This window comes from Vitis vinifera, chromosome 9 (genome assembly GCF_030704535.1).
Source record: "Vitis vinifera cultivar Pinot Noir 40024 chromosome 9, ASM3070453v1".
Lineage (NCBI taxonomy): Eukaryota > Viridiplantae > Streptophyta > Magnoliopsida > Vitales > Vitaceae > Vitis > Vitis vinifera.
In genome coordinates, this window is record NC_081813.1 from 5,996,046 (window position 1) to 6,023,852 (window position 27,807).

A 27,807-nucleotide genomic window follows, 5' to 3' on the forward strand; every position below is an offset into this window, starting at 1 on the left:
CCCCCTAATAATAAAGGTCATTTTCTAAAAGTTTTCTCACTTCTTTTACAACCATTAGTTCTTCATACATTTCAACCTAGGATAAGGTATATTCTTCTTAATAATACTTGTGTTAATAATGAGAAGGTATTCAATACATATATTCTACCACATTAGTATGTTAATATAGTATAAATCTTCATTCATATTTATCAAATCAAAACTTAAAAAGGAGGGGAAAAAAGTTATTTGGATTTGAAAATAATTAATAAAAGCTTTAAATTATTGGGAAAGTGAATTATAAAAATTATTTTTTAATAAAATAACTTAATTATCACTTTATTTATTTTCTATTAATTTATTCTCAATAATATCCAAAATATAAATAAATTATTATATCACATTAGTAAGCATTATAATACCACATCAATGAGCTTAGAACAACAAAGATATCCAATATATTCTCATTAATCATCAAGTAAAAAAAAAAGAGAAAGGAAGAAAAGGGAGGAAGAGAATAAGTAAAATAAGGATTTTTGTTAAAGAAGACTTGAGAGGAATGGTACAATAATTTTTTTTTTGTTCATTTATTTTTATTTTTACTTATTTATTCATTTTTATATTTTATATTATAATTAAATCAGAGAATGTGATGAGTTGTATGGTTTGGTTTATGTAAACGAGATTAGACATGTATAATTTAGATAATTATTTCTTGTACCATAAATTTTTTAAATCCAAATATGGTTCCTTTATTTTATTGATATATTTATTGTATATTTATATTAAGAATTTTTTTATTTTTTGTTTTTAATTAATTTTGTGTGATTGTATAAAGTGAGTCATTGCTATCTATTAATAGGAATAAAACTTGTAAAATTATTTTTCTGGACTAATCTTATAAAATTATGTAAATTGATATCATTTCTCATAATCCAGCTGGACCCTCAAATGCAAAATAAAGAAGTGAATAGACGTGGTGGAGTGGCTGTCATCCAGCTGGACTCTCAAATGCAAAAATGGAGATTCGATTATCCCAAATCACAAGTCACAAGTCGCGAGGGGTGTGTGGATTGGCAATGGAAGCTGATGTGGCACTTGATACAACCTCAATGTCCCAATGCTGACTGCCAGTTGGATCGTCCACGCTTCCCGATATTATTTCTGTATTGAGCCCCCAGCCCCTTCTAGCCTCTCATCTTCCCTACCTTCTCCAACGTCTCTCTGTGCCTTTTTTGCTTTTTTTTTCCCATTCAATGCCCTTCACTCTTCTCCACCGCTGTGGCTCCACAGCACTCCTTCTCAGGCCTACTTTGGTCAAATCAAGAGTCCTCAAACTGTCTCCAAGATGTATTTAGGTTTTGTTCTGTAGCTCTAAAAATTGAAAAGCCTAGTTGAATTCCTTTTTAAAAATCTCAAAATTAATTATTTGGAATTGTAATAATATGAAGGGATAAAGAAAAAGACAAAAAAGCAATGGAGTTTAAAACAACAATGGATGGAGCATGATTGAGGCAAATTAGCTTTAGTTAAGGGTCCCATGTACACCATGACTCATGTCATTTGGGTCTTGCAATCCTATGTTCTAACTGTGCTCATTCATCAATTTCATTGGTAAAATATTATTAAAAAATTAAATTAATAACCTTTTTCAAAAACCATATTGTGGATCCCGCATTTCGGCTCGATGCATTCCCATTCGATGACGAACTCGTTTTTTATTTAAAAAATGATTTATTGATTAAGAAAATGACCTAAAGTCGCCACTTATTTTTGTTATATTTTTAAAGGGTAAACAAAATAAGAAAGAAAACCCTAAGTGTGGCTCCTTATTTGAAAAATGTGGTATGTGAAAAACCAAATCTGAGTTCGAGGGTCAGGTTACTTATTGAGAAGGTATGGTAAGGACCGTAACACTCCTTTAAGTCTCTAAAAACGGGTCTCTACTAATAGGATGAAGCAAGTATGATAATTGATCGATTAAACATGGATACCAAACAATGATCAAATGTGTGAAAGCAAGATATGCATGATAACAAATAAATCGATAAATGCAATCGAATACGAGACGTACCTTAATCACAAGTTGAGCGTTATCATAAGAGACAAGGTTAGTGCACAAATGTAGAATAATCAAGTATAGCAATCAATCAATTAATGAGAAAATCTCGTATATTGGGTCCCACCAAAACCCAATTGATCTTGCATGAGTTAATCTCATAAATTTCATTATTTTGGAATTACGAAAATTGTCTTCGTGCTTATTAAAATAGTGAAAAATGAGAAAATAATTAAAAAAAAAAGAAAAAAGAAAATCATAGGACGCATGCGTGAATGAAAAATGGTAGCACGTTTATTAAAAATTAGGTTTTGGTGAATTGGGATTTTAATGAAGAAATGAAAAATAAAGAAAGAGAAAAAAAATGATAATAATAATAATAATAATAATAATACTGGCAAATAAATAAATAAAACGAATAACATAAAATAAAATAATAAAATAAATAAATAAATGTTTATATTAAAATATGAACAAATAAAAATAATTAAGTTAGATGAATAAACAGATCAAATAAATGAATTTAAAAGATTTAAAACCATCTGAAAGACAAATTTTTGAAATTCAAGTTTTGAAACTAAATTGAAAATTGAAGTTTTAAGAAATGAATTGGAAAATTGGAATTTTAGAAAAATAATTTGAAATTGAGAGTCATGAAAATTGGAACTTGGAAAATTACTTGAGGATTAAAGTATGGAAAATTAAATTTGAAAATTTGAAGTTTTTAAAAAAAATTAAATTTAAGAATTGAAAACTTGGAAGTTAAATTCGAAAATGGAAAATTTAAAATAAAATAATAATAATAATGAACAAATGTGAAAATTGGAACTTTGGAAAATTGTGAATTAAATTTGGAAATTGGAATTTTGGAGGATTATTTAGAGATGGAATTTTAAATAAATAAATAAGTGGATAAATAAATTAATGGAATAATAATAATAACGAAAATAATAATGATTGGATAAATAATTGCGAAATTGGAATTTTGGAAATTGGAAATTGAATTTAAAAATCGGAAATTTGAAGAATTATTTAGAGAGGGAATTTTAAATAAATGAATAAGTGAATAAATAAATGAATGGAATAATAATAACAACGGAAATAATAATGATTAGATAAATAATTGTGAAAATTGAAATTTTGGAAATTGGAAATTTGAAGAAATATTTGAAGAAAGAATTTGAAAAATAAATGAATAAGTGAATAAATAAATAAATGGAATAATAATAATGAAAATAATAATGATTGGATAAATAATTGCGAAGATTGGAATTTTGGAAATTGGAAATTGAATTTAGAAATCGGAAATTTGAAGAATTATTTAGAGATGGAATTTTAAATAATTGAATAAGTGAATAAATAAATGAATTGAATAATAATAACGAAAATAATAATAATTTGATAAATAATTGCGAAGATTGGAATTTTGGAAATTAGAAATTGAATTTAGAAATCGGAAATTTGAAGAATTATTTAGAGATGGAATTTTAAATAATTGAATAAGTGAATAAATAAATGAATTGAATAATAATAACGAAAATAATAATAATTTGATAAATAATTGCGAAGATTGGAATTTTGGAAATTGGAAATTGAATTTAGAAATCGAAAATTTGAAGAATTATTTAGAGATTAAATTTTAAATAAATGAATAAGTGAATAAATAGATGAATGTAATAATAATAATAACGAAAATAATAATGATTTGATAAATAATTGTGAAAATTGGAATTTTGGAAATTGGAAATTGAATTTAGAAATTGGAAATTTGAAGAATTATTTGAAGAAAGAATTTGAAAAATAAGTGAATAAATAAATGAATGGAATGATAATAATAACGGAAATAATAATGATTGGATAAATAATTACGAAAATTGAAATTTTGAAAATTGGAAATTGAATTTAGAAATTGGAAATTTGAAGAATTATTTAGAGATGAAATTTAAAAAAATAAATAAATAAATAAATAAAATAATAATGATAATGAAGATAATAATGATTAAATAAATAAATGTGAAAATTGGAATTTTGGGAAGTGAAAATTAAATTCAGAAATTAGAAAATTGGAATTTAGGAAATTGGGAATTAAATTTGAAAATGGGAATTTTTGGAAAATTATATTTAAAAATTTGAATCTTGGAAAATTAAATTTAAAATTAGAGTCTTAGAAAATTATTTTGAAAATTGAATTTTGAAGAATTAAATTTAAAAAAATTGGAGTTTCGGAAGATTGAATATTGAGGATTAAGGTTTTGTAAACTAAATTTAAAATCAGATTTTAGAAGATTATTTAGAAAATGATATTTTTTTTTAAATAAATGAATAAATAAATAAATTTGAAACTTTGGAATTTTAGAAGAATTATTTGATAACAGAATTTTTAAAAGATGAAATTTTTAACATGAAAAAATGAACTAAGAGGATGGCACGTGACTGCTGCTGTTGGGGGGTGGCCGGAATATGGCGGTGGTCTTGCGAGAACCAAACCAGGCGCCACTCTGGAGCTCGTGCTGGCCGGACTCGTCCTAGATGAGCTGGAAATCAAGGTTCAGAAGCTTGAAGATGCGACTGAGCTTGCCTTTTAGGCCCTCCACCTAAACGATCTTCGCGCCTTTAGGTATGTCCACCGTTTCTTCAAACAAATCCGGCGTCGGCAATGCTTGACTTTCACTATAGCTTTTCGAGATTAATCCGATCAAGGACCCCACCATTCTTCCAAAACCTCAAGACAATACAACTCTAGTCGAGGCTCGATGGTCCAGTCAGGAGGCAGCCAAGTATATTGACCATCCCTCTCACCTGAGTCGCTTGCTGAGTCGGCGTTGCTGATGGCGCCACATCAACTCTTATGGAATTCAAAGCCATATTGTTCTAGGACCAAGGCTGGATTTCTTACGTTGCAAGTGCGAATATATAACAGAGGGGTGAGCAACTGCTGTTGGAGCAACAAATTGGCTAATTTTGGAATTTACTGTAACTGGAGATCACTTCAAAGATTGAACTTTCTTTATTCTATCAAGACCTGCTCTCCCATGCATTTTCCCATTAAGACTATATATATATATATATATATATTTATGGCCCTTCCAATTTCCTTACCCATTGCATGCCATCCTCTTCACGTATCTTCCCATGACCACAATCCTTCAATCCCAGCAACTTGGCCATTGACGATACCACCCCACCATCAACAAGAGAGAGATAGAGAAAAAAAACATAAAAACTAAGCATGCCCTTAACTCTATGTCATGGACCATCAAAGAGATATGAGCAAGTAGAATCCGGAGGAAATAAAAGCATAGTTTTGATACATCATGTTATGGAAGGAACAAAACATAAAATATTTTCAAGAGAAGTAAAAAAAAAAAAAACACCGAAAATAAATCGGATACAGAGCATGCATACCCAGAGTCCCGCAAAACAAACGACCTATAATATCCACACCAATCAACAAACCAAATACTCATACGAATAGCTGAAAATGAGAGTTAATCAATGTGGAAATGAGAAATAAGGAGCTCACGAAAAGTCATACCTGGAATGCTCCTTTCAAGCAAAGAGTGGGTTGGCTTCCAGCAGTGTCGTTTCTTCTCCCCCCCCCCCCCCGGTATGTCTCATTTCCAGACTTCTTTTCTGCTACCCCCCCCCCCCCCCCCCCAAACCAGGCTCCTAACCGGTTTTTCTTTTCAGTCGTCCTGTTTTGCTGCCACCACTAGCTCGGCCCGTCCCATCTAGCTGCCCCATGCAACTTAATCCCGGGGTGGTCAGAAGAATAATAAAAAAAAATCAAGGGAGAATTACCCTTAAGGGTAGGCTGGGGAAAAAAATGACCAATGAGGGTGGGTAAATTTGATAATTATTGTAAAGGGTAGGGTAAAATTATGATAATTCCTCCAAAGGCCTTATTTTGTTTAAATGCCAATACTACCCTTAATAAGTGAAAAGCAAGTAAAGTGAAAAGCAACAGAAAATAAAAAAGAGTTTATTCTCCCTTTCTTTAACCTACCTGGAGCCGAGTTGTAGAAGAAAAAGGGGAAAGGAAAAAGGTGCGCACTTCAGGTCATTCTCTGCAACCGATACACAAAACTTGTTTTTTTTTTTATGAATCTAGTAAGAAATCCATTAAAGGTCAGTTTTTTTTTTTTTTAATACAAAAAAAAACGTCAATTTATGGAAAAATAAATAAATAATTTTAAAATCGGATTGAATGAAGGAAAAGTTAATAATTTTAACAATGTAGTTGTAAGATATTAGATTTGAAATATTGAATGAGGTTTTGAGAAAGAAATTACATTTTTTTAAAATGTTATTTAAATTTATTATTTTGAATTTTTTTTTTATATTATTTAGGTCATATTGAAGATGTGTTTTTATTTTTAATTTATTTTCTGGGTGGGTTGTTTGATATGATTATTATTGATTTCCATTGAAAATGTTTGCACTTTAGTTTTGTTGTTAAGACTTTTTGACATGATTGAAGAAAAAATGTTCTCAGTTGTTTCATGCTTGTTTGGGACCACTTTGTTTGTGTATTTATAAACATATTTGGATTGTCATTGAAAACTAAAATCCCCTTTGTACGAGACCACTTTGTCTTTTATTATGAATTTGTTAAAGAGTTAAGATCACTATATTTTTGTTATAAATTTGTTACCTTTTTGTATAAGTATTATTTTGGTATGATGAGTCGAATGCCTAGTAGTTTGAAGGTTGTGTAAAAGAACCATTATTTCAGTTATAAAGTATAAGTACAATACAAATGCAATATAGTTACAATGAAAAAATATTAACATTATGATACATTACAATATACCAAAATGACAAAATATTGAATTATTTTTTACTGAATTGGCATTTCTAGGCTATCATGTTGTATTCCTATCATAAAGCATCCTTGCAAGCCAAAATTATAAAAAAAAACAACAACAAAAATACACTATTGTAATTTCAATACATGAAGTTGTTGATGATAATCCAATGATGGATAAAAAAAATCTATAAAATTAATTTTTTTTATATAAAAATATAGAGGTATAATAAAAATACAATACAATTACAATACAAATACAATAACATTACGATACATTACGATAAGGTAAAATTTTGAAAATGTCAAATTTCTTACGAAACTGGGCAATTATGGGTTCTTTGGCATATCCCTAACATGTATAATATACAACAAATATTGTTATTTATTATATAAAATATGTCTCTCAATTGATTATAATTTTCATTTGTTTATTTTGTATTCGTTGTAAAATTTTCATTGATTGTAATATTGTGAAATAGTTGTTGATGATAATCCAATGATGGATAAAAAAAATCTATAAAATTAATTTTTTTTATATAAAAATATAGAGGTATAATAAAAATACAGTACAATTACAATACAAATACAATAACATTGCGATACATTACGATAAGGTAAAATTTTGAAAATGTCAAATTTCTTATGAAACTGGGCAATTATGGGTTCTTTGGCATATCCCTAACATGTATAATATACAACAAATATTGTTATTTATTATATAAAATATGTCTCTCAATTGATTATAATTTTCATTTGTTTATTTTGTATTCGTTGTAAAATTTTCATTGATTGTAATATTGTGAAATAGTTGTTGATGATAATCCAATGATGGATAAAAAAAAAAATCTATAAAATTATTTTTTTTTATATAAAAATATAGAGGTATAATAAAAATACAGTACAATTACAATACAAATACAATAACATTACGATACATTACGATAAGGTAAAATTTTGAAAATGTCAAATTTCTTACGAAACTGGGCAATTATGGGTTCTTTGGCATATCCCTAACATGTATAATATACAACAAATATTGTTATTTATTATATAAAATATGTCTCTCAATTGATTATAATTTTCATTTGTTTATTTTGTATTCGTTGTAAAATTTTCATTGATTGTAATATTGTGAAATAGTTGTTGATGATAATCCAATGATGGATAAAAAAAATCTATAAAATTAATTTTTTTTATATAAAAATATAGAGGTATAATAAAAATACAGTACAATTACAATACAAATACAATAACATTGCGATACATTACGATAAGGTAAAATTTTGAAAATGTCAAATTTCTTATGAAACTGGGCAATTATGGGTTCTTTGGCATATCCCTAACATGTATAATATACAACAAATATTGTTATTTATTATATAAAATATGTCTCTCAATTGATTATAATTTTCATTTGTTTATTTTGTATTCGTTGTAAAATTTTCATTGATTGTAATATTGTGAAATAGTTGTTGATGATAATCCAATGATGGATAAAAAAAAAAATCTATAAAATTATTTTTTTTTATATAAAAATATAGAGGTATAATAAAAATACAGTACAATTACAATACAAATACAATAACATTACGATACATTACGATAAGGTAAAATTTTGAAAATGTCAAATTTCTTATGAAACTGGGCAATTATGGGTTCTTTGGCATATCCCTAACATGTATAATATACAACAAATATTGTTATTTATTATATAAAATATGTCTCTCAATTGATTATAATTTTCATTTGTTTATTTTGTATTCGTTGTAAAATTTTCATTGATTGTAATATTGTGAAATAGATTGATTTGATTGTCGGTGAAAGAAGACGTACTTCTGAATTGGTAAATGGACTTGGAAAATTCCATTTATGGCTACCTCATGAAGGAGGGGAGATTGTACCTAAGGAGGATAAACAAATACAATACAAGGGTGGACAACAAAAAGACATGTACATTGGACAAAGGATGTCATATGCTGAATTTGTTTCAAAGGCATGTGAACGGTTGGATATTAATTCAAATGGATATACATTTCATTACACCCTTGAGTTTGATCCATCTGCACTTCAACAGTTGGATGATGATGAGGACATGCATATGATGTTATCCCATAGTTATGATTATGCTCGTATTTATGTATTAAAACGGACTCGAAGAGTAGAAGTTGAAGGAGGTATAGTCAATGTGCAAAATGATTATTGGTAAGTGATATATCTTGTATTAGTTGTCATAAATTCCATGATGCAAAGTGATTTTAATATTAATTAACTGAGTGTGCTATAATATGCAGTCACAATAGTACGGAGGAAACACACAATTCAGTTGCATCATGTCAAGCAAACAATGAGTCTAATTTAGGACTTTCTCAAGGCTTCATGTCCAGATGTGCAGAAACTGAAGTTATGCCACATGATTTAAGTCTTTGTCCTCAACCTATTATTGGGAGTGGGCATAGTTTTCCTAATGCAGATGAATTTAGAAATGCATTATATACGATGTCATTAGTTGGTAGATTTCAATACAAATTCAAAAAGAACTCTCCAAAGCGAATATCTGTGTGCTGTTTAGTGGATGGGTGCCCTTGGAGAATAACTGCTAATTCAGTAGGCACAACCAAAATTTTGAAGGTTAACATCTTCATTGATGTACACAATCATTATGCAGATGTTGAGTGTTCAAGCCAACCTTCAATGCGGGGAAGGAGAGGTGCTCGTGTCATAGAGCAAGTAATAAGGGCAACCCCTCAGTATTTGCCCCGTCAAATTTGCAAAGACTTCAGGAGTCGGTATGGTGTTTCATTGAGTTATAAGCAAGCTTGGACATACAAAGAAATGACAAAAGAGAGAATATATGGTCTTCCAGAAAACTCATATATGTTGTTGCCATGGTTATGTCAGAGATTGGTAGACATTAATCCAGGGACGATTGCTGAATATAGCACACAAGATGGGCATTTTTGGCAATTGTTCATTGCACATTCTTTTTCAATTCAAGGGTTTTTAATGGGTTGTCGACCTGTTATTGCAATTGACTCAACTCATTTGAGTGGACCGTATAGGGGCTCTTTATTTTCTGCAACAGCTTATGATGCTGATGATGGCATGTTCCCAATTGCATTTGGTGTTGTAAGTTCAGAAAACTATGAGGATTGGCTATGGTTTTTGCAGAAATTGAAGGGCATACTTCAAGATAAAGAGGTAGTCATAATATCAGATAGGCATCAAGCAATCCTTCGTAGTGTTTCTCAACTTTTTGGAGTAGAAAATCATGCATATTGTTATCGTCATGTGAAAGAGAATTTTAGTAGCTATGTGACGAAACATAGTATGAAGGGAAAAAAATGTAAAATGGATGCATTGTTGCTACTTGATAATGTTGCGTATGCTAGGTTGGATGATGATTATGTTGTAGCCATGGAAAAATTAAAGACATATAACAGTGACCTAGCGAAGTGGGTTAAAGAGAACGGTCCACAACATTGGGCAATGTCAAAGTTTGCCAAAAAACGATGGGATAAGATGACAACTAATCTTGCTGAATCATTCAATGCTTGGCTGAAGGAGGAACGCCATTACACAATTTTCAACTTAGTAATGACACATATGGATAAGTTTGCTCATCTAGCATGTGATCATATGGGTTCTACAGAAAATTGGAAAGCTGCAATTGGCCCAAAGACCGAGGAAAAGTTGTTGGAAAACATTATAAAGAGTGGGTCATTGCCTGTATATCCCTATGTTGGTGGTGTGTTTAAGGTATTCAATATGAAAGTATATGTAGACGTGAATTTGAGAGAGCGTACATGTACTTGTAAGGCTTGGCAAATGGCCGGAATACCTTGTGAGCATGCATGTACAGCAATATGCCAGATGAAACAAGATGTTTATGAATATGTTGACTCATATTTCAAGCTTCCAATGCAAGAGTTGATATATTCTGGACACTTCAATTCAATTCCAAATCACAATATGCCTATAGTTGATGCTGATGGATGTGTTCGTGATGTTCAAGGTCGCTTATATCCTTCGCTTAAACCTCCATGCTCAAAACGACCACCTGGAAGGCCTCGACACCGTCGAATAGAGTCGCAATTTAGTTCAAAAAGGCTTATCTTCTGTTCATGATGTCAAGTTGCAGGCCATAATCAAGCTTCATGCAAAAATCCATTACCCGCTCCATGATTCTAGTGTTATGCTTGTTTGGTGACATGCTACTTTTTATCTTATTTTGATTGTGATGATGTGTGGTTTATGAAATTAGAATCTGTAAGAATTTGTTTTGGAACTTACTTATTTACTTGATTGTCATGACAAAGATGCTTGTATTACATATGCCACTATTTTAGACTTATGATCTTATCATTATTTAGGGTGGTTTGTAACCATGTTTTTAATGTTATTTTGAAGATCATTATTGACTTTGTACATGTTCATTACATTTGTTTAACTTGTTTTCCATTGAAATACAGGTTACATCATGGCATCTTCAAGTGCTTCATTTAGAAATATAAGAGGTAATATTAGAAATGGTGAATATTTACTTTATCATAACTGTATGTGTAAATGTTCACCCAGACAGAGGGCGGCTGTTAGAATCTCTGAATCAAAGGATAACCCAAATAGGTTATATTATTGTTGTCAATATGCAAATGCTAGAGATGACTGTCATTTCTTTAAATGGGCATTCCCGGAAGGAAATGGTGATGGCAACACCTACCAAGAACCAGAAGAGGTTGTTCAAAGAAAAATGTATGGCGTGGATGAAGATTTTAAACATATTTTAACAAGAATTGAGTTCATGCAGAAAGTAATTGTAGTAGGACTACTTTTATTTTTTGTTCTATGTTTGAAAATTGCTTAATCATACACTTACTTCATGTCTATTAAGTTTTGGATTATATATGTAATGCTTAATTGTATTGTACTTTGATGTATTTGTATTTGGAGTTATTTATAATAGGTTATTTATCTCCATTATGTGGACTTGTATTAGATTTTTAATTATAATAGTTCACAGTTTTGCCTACATTTTTAATTACATTTACAACATAAATTCACTAACATTACGATAAAAAAACACTAACTGTATGATAAATTACAACATAAACTAACAATGCAATCTTTTGACTAAATAAAGTCCAATTTCTTGGGTTGATTACCAATTTCTTATATATAATGGTTCAATATTTTTTTTTTTTTTTTGTAACCTCAAATTAGAAATGTCTTCTTAGCTTTGATAATGAGCTGTTGTATTTTTTTTTTAAAAAAAAAAAAATTGCAACGATCTGAAAACATTATAGAATAGAATTATTCATAAACTTATTTGCCTGTAAAAATAAATTATATTAATTTTTTAATTTATTAAATTAAAATCTATTTCTTATTTTTCTATTTTTTTAATAATTTTTTTCGTTGAAATGGACTCAAAATGGTAGCTTTTACCATGCAAAACTAGAGTGTAAAACCTTTTGTCATTTAGTTATAAAGACTTTGAAATACTTGAAATTACTCTCTTATAAGTTTCTTGAAAATGTAATATGTTTAATAGGAATTTTTTAAAATAAGATAAAATAATAGACCTCATTGTGTGTTTATTACTACAGTGAAAAAAATTTGCTACAATGAATCAGTGATTGTGCAATTTTATGTCGTTGGAGTTATAATAATAGACCTCATTGTGTGTTTATTTTATGGGTTAGATTTCTCATTGTATGACAATATAATTATGAAATCAATCTCATTTTTTGAAGTTTGGGAAATGATGAGAGATTCAAACAGGTTAGCATAGGCTTAATGGTTTTTTTGGCATGCTGAATATTTTTTGCACGTCAGTCTGATCCCAAACTTTGTGAAGTACAACAAATATGACAGTCTTTTTGTTTTGTTCTTGATGTTGTTATTTCAATTCTGCTTTGGCAGAAAAAAAACAAAAAAATTGATCACCCAAGTAGTTGAGCTAAGTTATCCCAGATTGGCCTATCATTGATGCGTTGGAGTTATCAATGTGTGATATCATTTTGATACCATGGATTTGGGAAATGATGAGTTGACAGTGCAATGCCTACAGCAATTTAGAGAAATTTGAAGATCACAAACAAATGATGGCATAACAATAATTATTAATAAATAGTAGCAGCTATGAGTTCCAAACAAATTAGTTGATGTAAGCCAATTTATAAAAAAATATCAGACTAGTAAATTTGGAAATGGAACTCCATCAGACTATAAAAAAATATCAACAACTATAAACCAAAAAAATTACAACATCACTGATCCATAGCCTGGTAGACATTTTCCCTGACTTCATTTTCTGGAGACATTATCAGTTGTGTTAGGAGTTTTTCCCTGTACTTTATGACCTTGTCCTGTACAAAAGAGTATATAATATAATATTAAGAAAAATTCATGATCATAAAAAAAATATATATATATTTTATTCACCACAATATAATACATTTGCAATTGCACGAGAAATTCCACGGTTACTCCATAATTGCATAAACTTGATTAGAAATATGCCACAATCCGTTCTGCAAATAGTAATTAAGGAAATTATAAGTCAATTGGGTATCAAATTAGTAAATTTATAACCTGATTTGCTTTCCATAGTTAAAGAGGAATACAAATCATGCAACTTACGGATTCAATTGTTGGACAACTTCTGGAACAACAAATTCATATTCTGTCATGTCCACTGATGGTCTTCTTTCTTGAATCCCAATGACAGTTGACAAAACGTTCACCTTAACACAATATTCAATTATAAATATGGACATCTTTAAAAAAATAATGACAACGATTCACATAAGTAATTGGACTATAACTATATTTACCAGTTTCTCTATGAAGGTATCCATCCGTTTTTTCCTTCCGTCAATTAATGAATCCAACAACTCTATTCTTTTCGCATGAATATTCAAAATGATTAAATACCAATGATTTTTCCTGCATATTGGTATGAACAACTAAAAGGAACAAAAAAAAAATAAAACAATGATTTTATCAAATTAGTTGTGTTCATGTATTTTCTGCACAATACTTAAAAATATCCAACTACAAAGTACTTTTATTAAACTAAATAAAACCTGTTCATATGTGCACAACCGAGTATTTTTGAAATATTTCCATAAATTGTCACATATGTATTTTGGAGATAAGGAACCCCTCTTGTTTTCCACATCAGACTGTAATAAAAAAATTACAAACCATACATTAGATTAAAACAATCTACGTAAAACAAGAAAACCAATCTATAATTCTTACAACATATCTTACAACAAAGTTTGGAGATAAGAAATGCTTCCTATTTTCTTTATCCATACCATTCAAAATTCGACAATGCATGGTTACAACCTTCATGTAAATTAATGAAAATTAGATATATAGTTTTAGAGTAATTTTATCCTAACTTCACATAACTAAATATGAATACCTTATTGTCAACCAATTTGTCGGGTCCCAAGCATTTCAAGTCAAACCTTGTCAAGAAGAAATTGTGCATGGAACATAATATTTGGCTACACATAAATAATTATGATGTTAGAAATTAAAACTAATTATTTCAAATGCCTATCTTAATTGTATTTGTTTATACTAAATTAAGTTCAACCTTACCTTTCATCACGTGTATCGTCCAATGCATATGCCAAAACTTGCTTTGCTACAGATGAAGACGCTGAAAATTTGATTGACGGTTGTACCACGTATGGTGATTGTAGGGCAGTAGCATGTCGACGTAGCCGATATGAACGTATTGGAGGATGTCCAGTCTCGTAAGGAATAATAGCATTCATCTGAACTTCATCCTCAACTATATGTATAGAAAATAAAAGAAAATAAAATTCACTAATGAAAATAACACGCATAGGAAATACTAGCCATTATTATATACTCATTATTATTTTGATATTAAAACATAAAGAAGCAGAAAGTATACTGCTATGCTGCGCTGCTGGCTGTGAGGTTGATGGGCCTACATTATCTTCACCATCAGCAAAACGATCATTCAGTGGCGATCCATAAGCTAATTTCAGAATGCATAATAACCAAAATTATTATTTCCAAAAAAAAAAAATTATACAACATTTGCAATTAAATTAAAAGTAATACAAAATTATAATGACTAGTGCTATAAAAATCGTACTACCATGTGGTGGTGATGGGAAAGAATCATTGATATCAGGTTGATTATGACTTCTGCTTTGATGAGAAGATGATGGGGTTTTATTTGTATTCTGCCGCTTTGCTAGTTTACCAATTGCTCCTCTCATTGTTCGAAGCAATTGGTGAATTTGTCTCTCTGCTGCATTATATTCTGCTATAATTTCCTACAAAATGGTACAAAGTGTCAAAGACGTATATTATTATGCATAACATGTTTGGTTTTCGCTTTAAATAAAAGAATAGATGTAGAAGGTTCTCACATCAGTAGTCTCTTCTTCAACTTCATTTACTGGATTACCAGGGTCTTCATGTGCATCTTCCTCCCTTTCATCTTCTTGAACCTAAAATAATAAAAAGAAGAATATACAATTTTTATAAATTTATTTTTCAAATATGAAAATAAAATAAAATGTTGAAAGAAAATTGTCTCTTACATCAGCTAGTCCAAAATCACCATAATCATGCAATACCGCATGCACCCTTTTCTTCATCAAGTCATCAGTCCACGCTGCACATATTGGGATGGTACGTGGTACCAACATGGTTGGAATGTAAAATTTATTTAAATAAAAAAGCTGAAACACAAATATTCCACACATCAATACGTTATTTAGAAAAGACTTGTTAAAACATATAAAATGATATGGAAACCTTCAACATTTAATAAAAAAAGGTATCTACCTATAAAAAAATAAGGCAACCTGTAAACCATGAGCCTTTACCCAATCGAAAATGTCTAATTCCAGCAACCAGTGTGTCAAGTACAAATTGACCCCAATTAACATTGATGTCAAAGTCTCCAGCAAGCAAAGTACACCACAACTCATGACTACCATCCAACTTTGATGTTGGAGCAAGTAATGTAGCACATGAGAAGAAGATAAACAATTTTTTGAACTCGGCCATGTCTTCCATTAAAATCAGCCTATCTCTAAGATCTGATAGGTTTTCCATCCTATCATTCCTATTGGTAGGTGAAAGTAGGAGCCTCCTACCAATATATGGAATACCCAGAATTTCACCTACATCAGAACAAGTTATTGGAAATTGCCTTTCTTGTCCTATGTCTAACCTACAGTGGGCTATATTGAAATGAGTTATTATCCATCTACATAAGCTATGCCTTATCTCTGTGGAAGAGAGCTGAAGTAATCCACCAAAGCCAATATGTTGAATTATACTCTTCTTTTCATCACTTAGCTCATCAAGTAGATGTCTAAGTTTTTTGCTGGAGCATCGACTATTTATTTTGACCTCCTGTAAAAGTAAATAAATGATAATATAAAATTAAAATGAAAACAGTCAAATTAAACAACAATGTCAAACATTAATATAGTCAAAATAAAATAATACTAATTAAAATAATGTTCAAACCTGGTTGTATTGTATTGTTTTTTTCCTTTTATCCATGTATTATACTCCACACTGCACTATGGAATTTATATCAAATAATCAATTGTCACAATTAAATATATAATGAATCAAGTAATGTTGTAATATATTGTACTTCTAGTGCAATTGTATTGTAAATGTAGGGCATTTGTATTGTCGCCTTATTTATTTTAGTTTAACTACTATTAGTGATCCCAAATACAGTTACATACATGCTACTAAAAACACACAGAGCCATTGTATTAGTGGATAACAAATTTAAGTTGTTTGATGGTAATCCAATATGTACAAATTGTTAATGCTCATCATGGCTAACCTTTTAAATCATATATAATTCCCCCAAATTAGCCCACTGATCAAGAAATAGACTTTAGTTGCTTATAGAAAAGCCAAAGCCAAGAACCCTTTATTGCCAGTTCACCCTTTTCCTTTTTTCTTTTCCTTTTTGTTATTTTAGTAACCTGTCACAGAACCTCAATATATGAAATATTGACAAATTTGCATATTGAATAATGCTCAAAAAGGGTTTGTGAAAAAAATTGATGAGACAGGGCTTTGTTAAGCCAAGTCAAGTTGTACATATTTTATACATCTCCACTTTTGCCTTCTGTATTACAAAATATAATATGGTCAGCCCAACAACTGAATTTTTCATCAGTTTCCTTGAGTAGATACCATGAAACAAAGGGGTAGCATATAGAAATTATCATCATATTTATAAAAACAATACTAGCGAAGATTGCTAAATGAAAGTGCAAGGATATTCTTGATGACAAAAGAAAATAAAAAAGGGACTGATGTGCAGTTCTTAAAGAATAAAAATTTCATTCCATGCATAGAGATCCAATCCTGCTAAGATGCTATCAAATTTTCTTGGCTTGAAAGAGCACTTAAATAGAAGGAGTTTAATACAAAAGGAGTGACCCCAAAATGTTTTAAAAAGAATAGTTCTCGAGAGAAAAAAACAAAATTTTCTGAGATTCTGTAATGAAAGAAAACTTACCAGGAGACCTTGTAATAAAAAGAATCTATAATAGATAAAAATTTCTTCAGACACATGAAAATTCAACCCTTTCTAGGATGATGTAAAATTTTCTTGGGTCAAAAAAGAGGATTAGAGGATTTATGCTGAAGGAGTTCACTTACCAAAAGCAACCAATAGAATGATTACATAAATCAGTTTCATAAGAGAAGATATCTGAGATTTTATACAGTGAAAGGAGTTTTCAAGGGAAACAACCAGTTGATTTAAAAGTAAATAAATTTCATGAATGAAATTACTATATGAGATTTTCAATGAGAGAAAATGAGTCAATTCCAAGAACATTACCTGTCTAAGAATTGGGGTGGCACTTGTTTCTCTTAACTTTTGAGCATCTGAGTAAGTCAAGCATGGAACTGGTTTCAGTTCTGCATACTGCAAAACAGTAAAAGGGCTATGCCATCATGCACGTGGAAAAAAAAAAAAGAAGCATAATTTGATTTCCATCACCATTAAACTAAAGAACTCAGTGGTGTACCACTTTTACCACAGAATATCTAACACCAACCTGGAAAGGAAAGCCAGTGAACTACATGGAATGCAGGCCAAATGGGAAAACAAAAAGAAGAAAAAAGTTAAGTCTCCAAATGGAGAAAATAGCTTAAACAACATGACAGGTGGTTAGATCAACGCAACTGGTGAAAATTGAGATTTTAAAAATACAATATTGTTATCTATTCCTAGTATTCTCACAGAGTGGGAAGGTTAAACTTCAAGGCATATGGGACTTGGCCATGGATACTATCTCATGGAAGTAGCAACAAGCTATGGCCCAACACAAATAGCAAGCTGGGCAGCTGGCAGAAAAAAAAATGTTTGATTTATAGTTGCATTAAGAAGTGAATGAGGAAGATGAGGACAAGCAAGTGGACAATGAGGATGAGCTTGGAGATAATGAATTGCTTGAGGATGAAGATTTTAATCTAGTGGAGACAGTTTTGATTTCAACTCAAGAATGAACTCTTGCAATTGTAATTTCATTTGGATGATGGTGACAGTTCTGAGATTGTCTTGTTTTGTGAAATTTCAACTTGAAGATGCAGAGAAAGCCCTCACTTTAGGTCCATTGTTGGCTAAATTCAACACCATGAAAGTGATTGGGAGAAAGGGTTATGTCTCTTTTATTGATTATAAGGTACTAGAAACTGCAACAAACAATTTTCAGGAAAGTAATATCCTGGGTGAGGGCGGGTTTGGTTGTGTCTACAAGGCGCGGTTGGATGATAACTCCCATGTGGCTGTGAAGAAGGTAGATGGTAGAGGCCAGGATGCTGAGAGAGAATTTGAGGTATATATCTTTTGTTAAGTAAAACAAATGAATTGGCTTCCATTTTGGGGGTTTGGCATATTACCTCTCATCATGTTCTTGATCACATTTGAAAATGCAGAATGAGGTGGATTTGTTGACTAAAATTCAGCACCCAAATATAATTTCTCTCCTGGGTTACAGCAGGCATGAGGAGTCAAAGTTTCTTGTCTATGAGCTGATGCAAAATGGATCTCTGGAAACTCAATTGCACGGTAAGAGTACGAGGATTTTCCCATTAGTTAAAAAGACGAAAACAAGGAGAATACTGATGTTTTCTTTTTCTGTCATCTGACTGATGTTTCAGGACCTTCTCATGGATCATCTCTAACTTGGCATATTCGAATGAAAATCACTTTGGATGCAGCAAGGTGAATTTGCAGACCCCAATGCTAATCTTTTTCTTACTATTTGATATTCTGTATAAACAAAGTTGGTTGTGTTGACCAGAGGATTAGAGTATCTACATGAGCACTGCAACCCACCAGTCATCCATAGAGATCTTAAATCATCTAATATTCTTCTGGATTCAAACTTCAATGCCAAGGTAAAAACATACAAAAGTTGTGGAATCTTTTAGGTCTTTGTCTATAAAATTTATGACAGTGCACCAGAACATTGCTGATATATATATATATATATATATTTTTCTTTTTTGTGTTCTCTGGCTCTCTCTTGTGGATTAGCTTTCGAATTTTGGTCTAGCTGTAATTGATGGGCCTAAAAACAAGAACAACTTGAAGCTTTCAGGCACCCTGGGTTATCTAGCTCCTGAGTATCTTTTAGATGGTACAGAATCTAAACTTCTTATAGTTTTTTTTTTTCATATCCACATATTTTATTTTTCATAAATATGACTATTGAAAGCTTCAAACATGCTGTAAAATAGCTCGGATCTTGATAAACATATTAAATCATTAAAACTTTAGATTGCTCAAAACTGTTGGTATGGGATTCCTGAAAGAGGGTTAGTTGATTCACTAACTTGGGAACTCTATTTCAGATTGACAAAGTCAGACTTCCGGGAGCCAGTGAATATTGGAAGTGATGAAATGGTTAGTATGAATGAGATGGCTGAAATTGTCCTAAGCTTTGAGAATAAGAACCTACCCATCCATCACATTCCTGGCCCAGAGGGCGTACGTGGTCGAAACTCACACAATAATCTGATCAAGGAGAAGCTTGTTGGTTTCCCATGTAATTTCCAACAATTTTCTCGACTATGGTTAGATCACTGACAATGATCACACCATATGCAATTATTCTGTCAACCTCCACGCTGGTAAGGAGTCAAACACTACTCATCAGAATTTGGCCACTGCTCTCCATAATTTGGAGGTTGTTCTCCAGAGGCTGAACTACTACATTTTGTGACAAGCGCAGAGTTTTGCAGTAAGGATTCAGCTGATGGATCCTTAGAGGTTTTGAGCATTACTCACTTTCTACTTTCTTCCCATCTAACTTCAGAAAAGGCATCTTGAATCCCTGGCAAGGGTTTTGTTCCCAAAACGCATCCACGGGCCTCATCTAGGTTGTTAAGACCATGGAGAAAAGCAAACAACCTTTCTTTCTCCAGTTTCTTGGTATATTTTACGCAATAATCAGGGCAAGCCCCAGTGTTATCATCAAACAAATCCAACTCCTGCCACAAACCAATCAAGGTATTGTAATAATCTATCACCGTGAAATCACCTTGCTTCTTCTCCTTGAGTTTGGATTGTAGTTCAAAGAGATGAGAAACATTGCCAAGATCTGAGTACATAACCTTGGCAGTGTCCCAAATCTCTTTCGCTATCTTGTAAGAGAGATAATTCCACCCTATTTTAGGCTCCATCAAGTTTACCAGCCAAGCCATCACCATGGAATTCTTGGATTCCCATGTGAGTTAGCCATGTTTAGTTGCTGCTGGTTTTTGAGTCTCCCCTGTTAAGTAGCCTAGTCATCCCTTGCCACGAATGACGAGAAGGACAGATTGGGACCATTCCTAATAATTGCTCCCATTTAATTTATGTTGGGTAACCTGCAGGGTGTGAGATTCAGCAATATTGTTGGCAAGAAGAGAGTTGGATGGTTGGGTAATTGTCTCGAAGGATACTCTAGAGGTTCCATCACGAGCATGGCCAGTCATTTGTTTTAACCATGGACAATAACCATTTTTTTAGGAAATCAAGGAGTGCTCTGATACCATATTGAGTTGAAAAAGATAATTTTTTATTCAACCTGATTTTCCACTGCATCAAACTCTGATTTATAGAGTTACAACACATGTAAAACAGAAGCCAGAGATAACCTCTTGGCTGACCTGAAATCTAGGAACAAAAAAATAAATTCAAAAATAAACAACCTGATCAGATAAGATAACTGCCTAACAAACAAATCTGATCTGATGTTTTATTAAATAACACAAATTTAAACTAACTAGAAAAAACGTAACCTTTCAATAGTAGGCTACCAAGATAATATGACATAACTAAAAACAAAAATGTGCTACTTAACATGGTAACAAAAGATTGTATTTATTCTCAAATATCCTGAATCTATTCAGATTCCAAACCTTTTCCTGAAAAGAAAAGGCTGCAAATTTATGGATGACATCTCATTAATTCCCAAGTTATTCCTGGATAATACTAAGAAATCTCAAATAATTTGTTGTGCAGCAAGTTCAAATGAGTTCAGTGTTATATTATTACTAAATCTTGGATTTGTGGGGAAAATTTTGTGGCAAATTTTAATTTTTGCCTCATACTTATTTCTTAGCAGAATTTTGGATTTAATTATACGATGAAGGATTAATAATTGATTAGATTATGGTTTTTGGATAGAGTAAGTTGATTTTATTAAATTTGAAAATTTGAATAAATTGAATGTTGTTGGATTAGAGATTTGGATATTTGGTTGGAGGTCTATTGTTCATAATTGGTGCTTTTGTGGATTGAATGATTGATTGGATTAAGGTTCTAGGATAAAGGAAGTGGATTCAGACAGTATTTTTTGGTCTTGGATATGTTGAGTGAATTTTTGGTTTTTCTTGACCTTTGTTAATGGTGTTAAGGAACAAAGTCTTGATAAGGGAGGCTGAGTAATATTTGAAAATTTATTTTATATTTGTGTTTCTAAATCAACCAAGACCATTATTTTTTAGTATTTTTTTAATGCATTAATGTTGTGAATCCAAATTAGCCAAACAACAAGAAAAAACTGCAATCTGAAATGTAAATCACAGGCAACACACAAGTTGCTAGAACAAAAAAAGACAATTAATGGAATGAAAATATCAGTCTCATTCCCAAAGCCCTGTTCCATGAAGCAAACATGGCTTTTAAGGTTTTTAAAATGAAACCTTTAAGCCATTAAAGGCAGAGCATTTTTCTCAAGGACAAGAACTAGCCATTAAAGCCAACTTTATTTATTGTTAATTATATTTTTGAGAGTATTGGCGTTTAATAAATCAAATTCTTTAGTTGTAACTACATTGTTTTTTCCCATCTGGTGCATGCCACTGCCACAACAGGAGGTCCACTACCAGTTCCCACATTACAATCAACAAAATTAATTATATGTTCAAACTTGTTTTTGATTTTTAATAGAATCAAAACAACAGAAAATACATCTCAGTTGATTCCAAGTTTAACTAGGGATCCAAGAACATAAGAAAGTAGCTCAGAACAGCATTTTCTAAGAAATTTGACCACTGCCATGATTACATTTATTAAGGAGTTCAAGGATTCAATATTTTTTCTCATATATTTTCCTCTAGCTTCTCGGCATCCAGACAGATTACCTAAATCAACCTCTATCAACAGTCATAATACTAAATAAATTGGCACAGCCCAATTCCAAATGGGTTTCAGAATTAGACCAATTGCATCTAAACAAAACCATGTTGATTCATCATCAAATCTTCTAGCTAATCACAAACACAAGCAAATACAACAACAGTAATAACAATTACGGGTCCGTTTGGATGCTGAGAAAGTAGAAAATAAAAATTAAAGAAAAAACGTGAACTCACACAAAAACCCAAATACCCGATACCCACATTCTTTGTAATCTCAAACAAAATCAGTAGCCTAGAAATCTTTTCTCAAAAATGAACTCAAACAAAAAAACACCCAAACAACTCCTCTAACAGAGCCTAGAAACTCAATATTCTAAGACGTCAATTTCTTTTCTTTCCTTACCTTTTTCCCACCACCCAAGCAAAGCACAAAACCACTCTCGGCCAAAGAAAAGCCTTGCAATTGCCCACCGTTTGGTTCCTGAGAAAACGAAAAGCAAAACAAAAGAAAAACCCTGGTGAGTTGACTTTTTTTATTTCCGTTTCTGGGTTTCCTTATACTCAAAAATTGAAAGTGAAACCCCAAGTTTATTTTTTTTTTCCCAAATTTTCTCAGCAACCAAACAGACCCAAACCCAAAACACTTAGGGCAAAGCATGAAATAAGCAGAATGTAACAAATAAAGATTTGTACTGCTTCTGATCTCAAGGTGGAAACGCCATAAATATAAATATGGGGGCTTTGAAATGAAATATTTTGGGGGATTGGGATAGATTTGGAAGGCTTTGTGAGGACTTTACCTTGGACTAGTGGGGCTTTTGTGCAGATCCAGCCTCTGGAAGGTTCTTCACCTCAGGCGACGGCCTCCGAGACTAATCCGGATTTTCTGTTTGGGTTGGATAAAGGGCTCGCTCCGCCTCCCCCCGTGAAATTGCAGGATCCAACGCCTCCACCCACGGTTCCAGATGTGCTTCCCAAGGATTATTCAGTGAGATCGGATCCAGGATCGGAGGATCGCCATGTTGTTGGAGATCCAGTGGTGTCCCCCGCGGACTTCCAGAGGCAGATCCAAATGGAACAATCGTCTGGTGACAATGGCTGGTTCAATGGTCAAATTGAGGGTAAATTAGTCTAATAAAAATATAAGGCCTTTAGAAGAATTATCAAATTTACCCACCATTTTTAGTAATTTTTTTCCCCAGCCTACCCTTAAGGGTAATTCTCCCAAAAATCAAACCCCTCCATCACAAGGGAAGGGTCTACACATATCTATTTAGTACAATAAAATAAAATTTTCCTATATTATGGTAGAAGATGGTAGAGTACCATCTAAAGAGAAAAGAATTGATCATAAAAATCAAATAAAATAATATAAAAACACTCCAAATAAAATTAGGAAAAACTTTATATAAGAGAGGAAAATTAAGTTAATAAATTCGAAGTAGTAAATAAAAGAAAAATTATTCATTTTAAATATAATTATTTTTTTTCTTTCTACCATTTCTCTCTAATTTTTTTTCCCTTATATTTTCCTCCAAATTTATAGAAGCCAAAGCCAAGAAGGCCTATGCAAGCTGAGAAATGATGTAAAAAGGGGAGATGGATCTAATCGGACAATAAATGAAGTTGTGGACCCTGCATTTTGCTCGATGTTTTCCCACTCGATGGCGAAAACTCGTTTTTTTTATTTTGTTTGGTGAAAATTTGATTTTTAGAAAAAGACTTGGAGTCGCCACTTATTTTTGTTTTATTTTTAAAGGGAAAAACAAAATAAGAAAGAAAAACCCTAAGTATGACTCCTGAAGGAAAAAAACGGGTCTGTGAAAAACTGAGTCTAGGTCCGGGGGTTAGGTTACTCATTGGGAAGGTACGGTGGTAAGTCGTAACACTCCTCTAAGCCCTTATACGTACGACCTTTACTAAACGAATTGAGGAAATTGTGGCAATTAATTATAGATACCAAAAAAAAAAAATCAATATACAAGTTATGGTGAAAATTAATATGCACAAAAACAATGATGAAATCTAATTACAAAAATACACAAAATAAATAATAAGAGAATTATGCAAAATGATTTATTGAATTAAATAAATAAAATATATTAAAAAATGTTTTAAAGAAATTTCAAAGGATTTTATTAAAAATGATTTTGAATTAATGATTTCCATTTATTTACTTATAAAGAAGTATCAATTTATTTTCTCAATTTTAGTTGTATTCAATTTTCAAAAAAACTATTTACACTTACTGCATCAAAAGAATTTATTACAAAATTTTAATTTGGGCACAAAAATTAATTTTACTTGCTTTTACTAGAAAATAATGAATTTTTACAATTTTATTTACAAAAGTATTTAGATTCATTTTCATTTAAAAGAGTGATTTTTATAAATTATTTAAAATGACATAACTTTATTTGCAAAATAATTTTAATTAAAAAGAAAAATAAATATTTAAATTCTCTATTTTTGAAAAACACTTTTAATCCCATTTTAATTAAGGAAAAAGAATTCATTTGAAAAAATATTTTTAGACAATTTTATTAAAAATTAATTTTTGGAACAACTTTATTTACAAAACAATTTTTGGACAATTTTTATTAAACAAAGAAATTTTTTAACAATGTCATTAAAAACAATTTTTCGAATTCTATTAAAAACAATTTTTTTGGATTTTTCTAAATGCATTTTTCTGAATTTTTATAAATAATAAAAAAAAACTTTCTTTTATTAAAAAGAATATTTTAACATTAGTATTTTATTAGAACATATTTACTGAATTCTTCCTCTCATTTAAATAAAATTTCTAATTTATTCGATGTTTAATTCTGTACACACTCAATAAATATATATGAACAAATATTTACAATAACTAATTAAAATAGAACCAAATAAAAGTGGGAAATAAAATATGTACCCAAATAAACTTACAATAAATTCACGTATCATCAATTCGTACTCAGCCAATAAGATTGCAGAATGAGTCCATGCAAAAACAAAATAGCACAAATGTAAATATCCAGAGATATATAAAATCCCAAACAAATATTCAAACCCAAATTCCAATTTCAAATTAGTCTCATAAATTTCGTCAATTAAAATGAGCTCAAATTACTATAGGTCTTAACTCAGAATATCCAAATTAATAACCAAAAATACAAACACAATTAACCAAACCTAAAATTGGATAAATTAAAATAAATTCTACTAGACCTAAATTTAATATTTCATAATCTATGCCTAGTTTAATGTACACCACAATTTTCCCATGTCCTAATTAAACAATTCAAATTGGCTAAGCCCATATCAAATATTCAAATAATCCAACAAATCCCACCCACATTATGGGCCCCAAAATTCACATCAATTAACAAGCTCACATAAAAAAATACATGGTCAAGAGAAATAATATTTCAAGCCCAATCCAATAAGCTCAAACAAATAACAACTTAACAATAGACCCAAGTCCAAATAAGCAATATGCACTTGATATAATCCAAATATCCTCAAATTAATCACCAAATACAATATACCCATAAACCCAAATTAACAAATTTCAAATTAATTCACTAACAATAAATTGAATCAAATTACGTATTAATCTACCAACAACAAATTAACCCCAAATTTCATATTAATTCAAGAATCCAAATTTCACAAACAACAATTACTATTAAAATAAAATAAAATAACAACAATAACAATAACAATAATAATAATAATAATAATAACAATAACAATAATAATAACAATAATAATAATAACAATAACAATGATAATAATAATAATAATAATAATGGAATGAGTGAAAATGGGAGGGGGGTCGCTAAATGGCAGTGGCTCGTCAACGGCGACTGGCCGATGGTTTGCCGGCGGCACTGACAGATAGTAATAATAATAATAATAATAATAATAGTAACAATAATAATAATAATAAATCAAATAGAATAGTGTTTGGATCGAGAGAAATGGAGGGAAAATGATGGAAATAAAGAAATGGGGTTCGGCAGGAGAGAAAAAAAAAATGGGAAACAAAAAAATAGGGGGAGTGTCATTGGAAAAAGAAGAGAAAGGGAAGGAAAAAAAACCAAAACAAAAAAATGGGGAAAAAGGGGCTGCTATTGCCGTGTGAGAGTTTAGGGAGAAAAATAGGAACAGAAAAATAAGGAAGAGAGGAATAAGGGGTTGGCCGATCTTTTGGGAATGGGTAAAGAGAGAGAAGAGAGAAAAAAATTGGAGCCAAAAAAAAAACCCTCAGGTCGTCTCTCCATTTTTTTTCGGGTAGTCCAGAGTAGAAGAATTGGGGGGGGGGGGGGGGGGGGGGGGGGGGGAAATGGCGGTCGTCCTTGGGAATTGGGAGGAAAAAGTGGATGGCCAAATGGGGAGAAAAAAAATGGGGGAAGGAGGGGGGGCGGTCGTGTGGGAAGAATAGGAAGAGAGAGAGTATGAGTGGGTGGGTGGAAAATGGAAAAGAATATAAAAAAATAAAAATAAAAATAAGAAAAGAGAGATGAGATGGCGGCCGATGGTGAGGGGTATGGGAGGAGAGAGAAGAAGTGGGTGGGGTGGTTGGGGAATAGGAAGAGAGAGGAGAAAGGAGAGAGAAAAGAAAAAATAAATAAAAATAAAATAGAATATAATAATAATAATAATAATAATAATAATAATAAAATAAAAATAAAAGTAATAGTAATAAAATAAAATAAAATAATAAAAGCTATTAAATGGTGAGTGGACCAAAAAATACATGTAATTGGAATTTAAAATTTTATTGACAAAATTGGGCTCAAAATTAATGTAAAAATAAAATTGGGACAAATTTTGGAGTCTACAAATATGCCCCTCTTTAATAGAGTTTATGAGTAAAGTGAGTGTATACACAAACGAAATGAAGTGAACTTTGCTGAAGAACAAGAAAGACCACCAAATTTGTCCTAGTATGACATGGGCTCTCTTAAATGATAAGGCTAGGGAAAAATGACTTTGAATGCCAAAAAAAGGAAAGATGGTGACTCTAGGTGCCTGAATGAGTATGCACGACAACTCTGAACGCCAAAACTAAAGAAAGAAGATGGCACTGAATGCCAAGTTGGACAATGGCTCTGAATGCCAAAATGAAGACACGACTCTGAATGCCTAAAACTGATAAAAGGAATGGCTCTAAACACCTAAAACTGGAAAAGATGGCTTTGAACGCTTATGAAAGAAAATTGTGGCTCTGAATGCCAAAGGGAGATCTGAAGGCCTATAATTCTAAACACCCATGAAAGAAAGTAGT

General features: G+C 31.1%; 2 protein-coding genes and 1 non-coding gene across 3 annotated transcripts; all 3 read left to right on the top strand.

The window, feature by feature from the left end:
- Positions 1–8,796: 8,796 nt before the first annotated feature.
- On the top strand, positions 8,797–10,973 carry LOC104880311 (uncharacterized). Its single transcript, XM_010656628.3, has 2 exons — positions 8,797–9,050; positions 9,140–10,973. The coding sequence occupies exons 1-2, from the start codon at positions 8,797–8,799 to the stop codon at positions 10,971–10,973; spliced, it is 2,088 nt and encodes a 695-aa protein (XP_010654930.3).
- A 1,625-nt stretch (positions 10,974–12,598) lies between these two features.
- Positions 12,599–12,692, top strand: LOC132254382 (small nucleolar RNA Z122). The gene has a single exon (XR_009466662.1). It is a non-coding gene; the product is annotated as a small nucleolar RNA Z122 (small nucleolar RNA).
- Positions 12,693–18,433: 5,741 nt separating this feature from the next.
- Positions 18,434–19,668, top strand: LOC100253157 (probable receptor-like protein kinase At1g80640). The gene is made up of 5 exons (XM_010656454.2): positions 18,434–18,733; positions 18,834–18,966; positions 19,059–19,122; positions 19,202–19,298; positions 19,438–19,668. The coding sequence occupies exons 1-5, from the start codon at positions 18,434–18,436 to the stop codon at positions 19,600–19,602; spliced, it is 759 nt and encodes a 252-aa protein (XP_010654756.2). The 3' UTR covers positions 19,603–19,668.
- Positions 19,669–27,807: the final 8,139 nt, after the last annotated feature.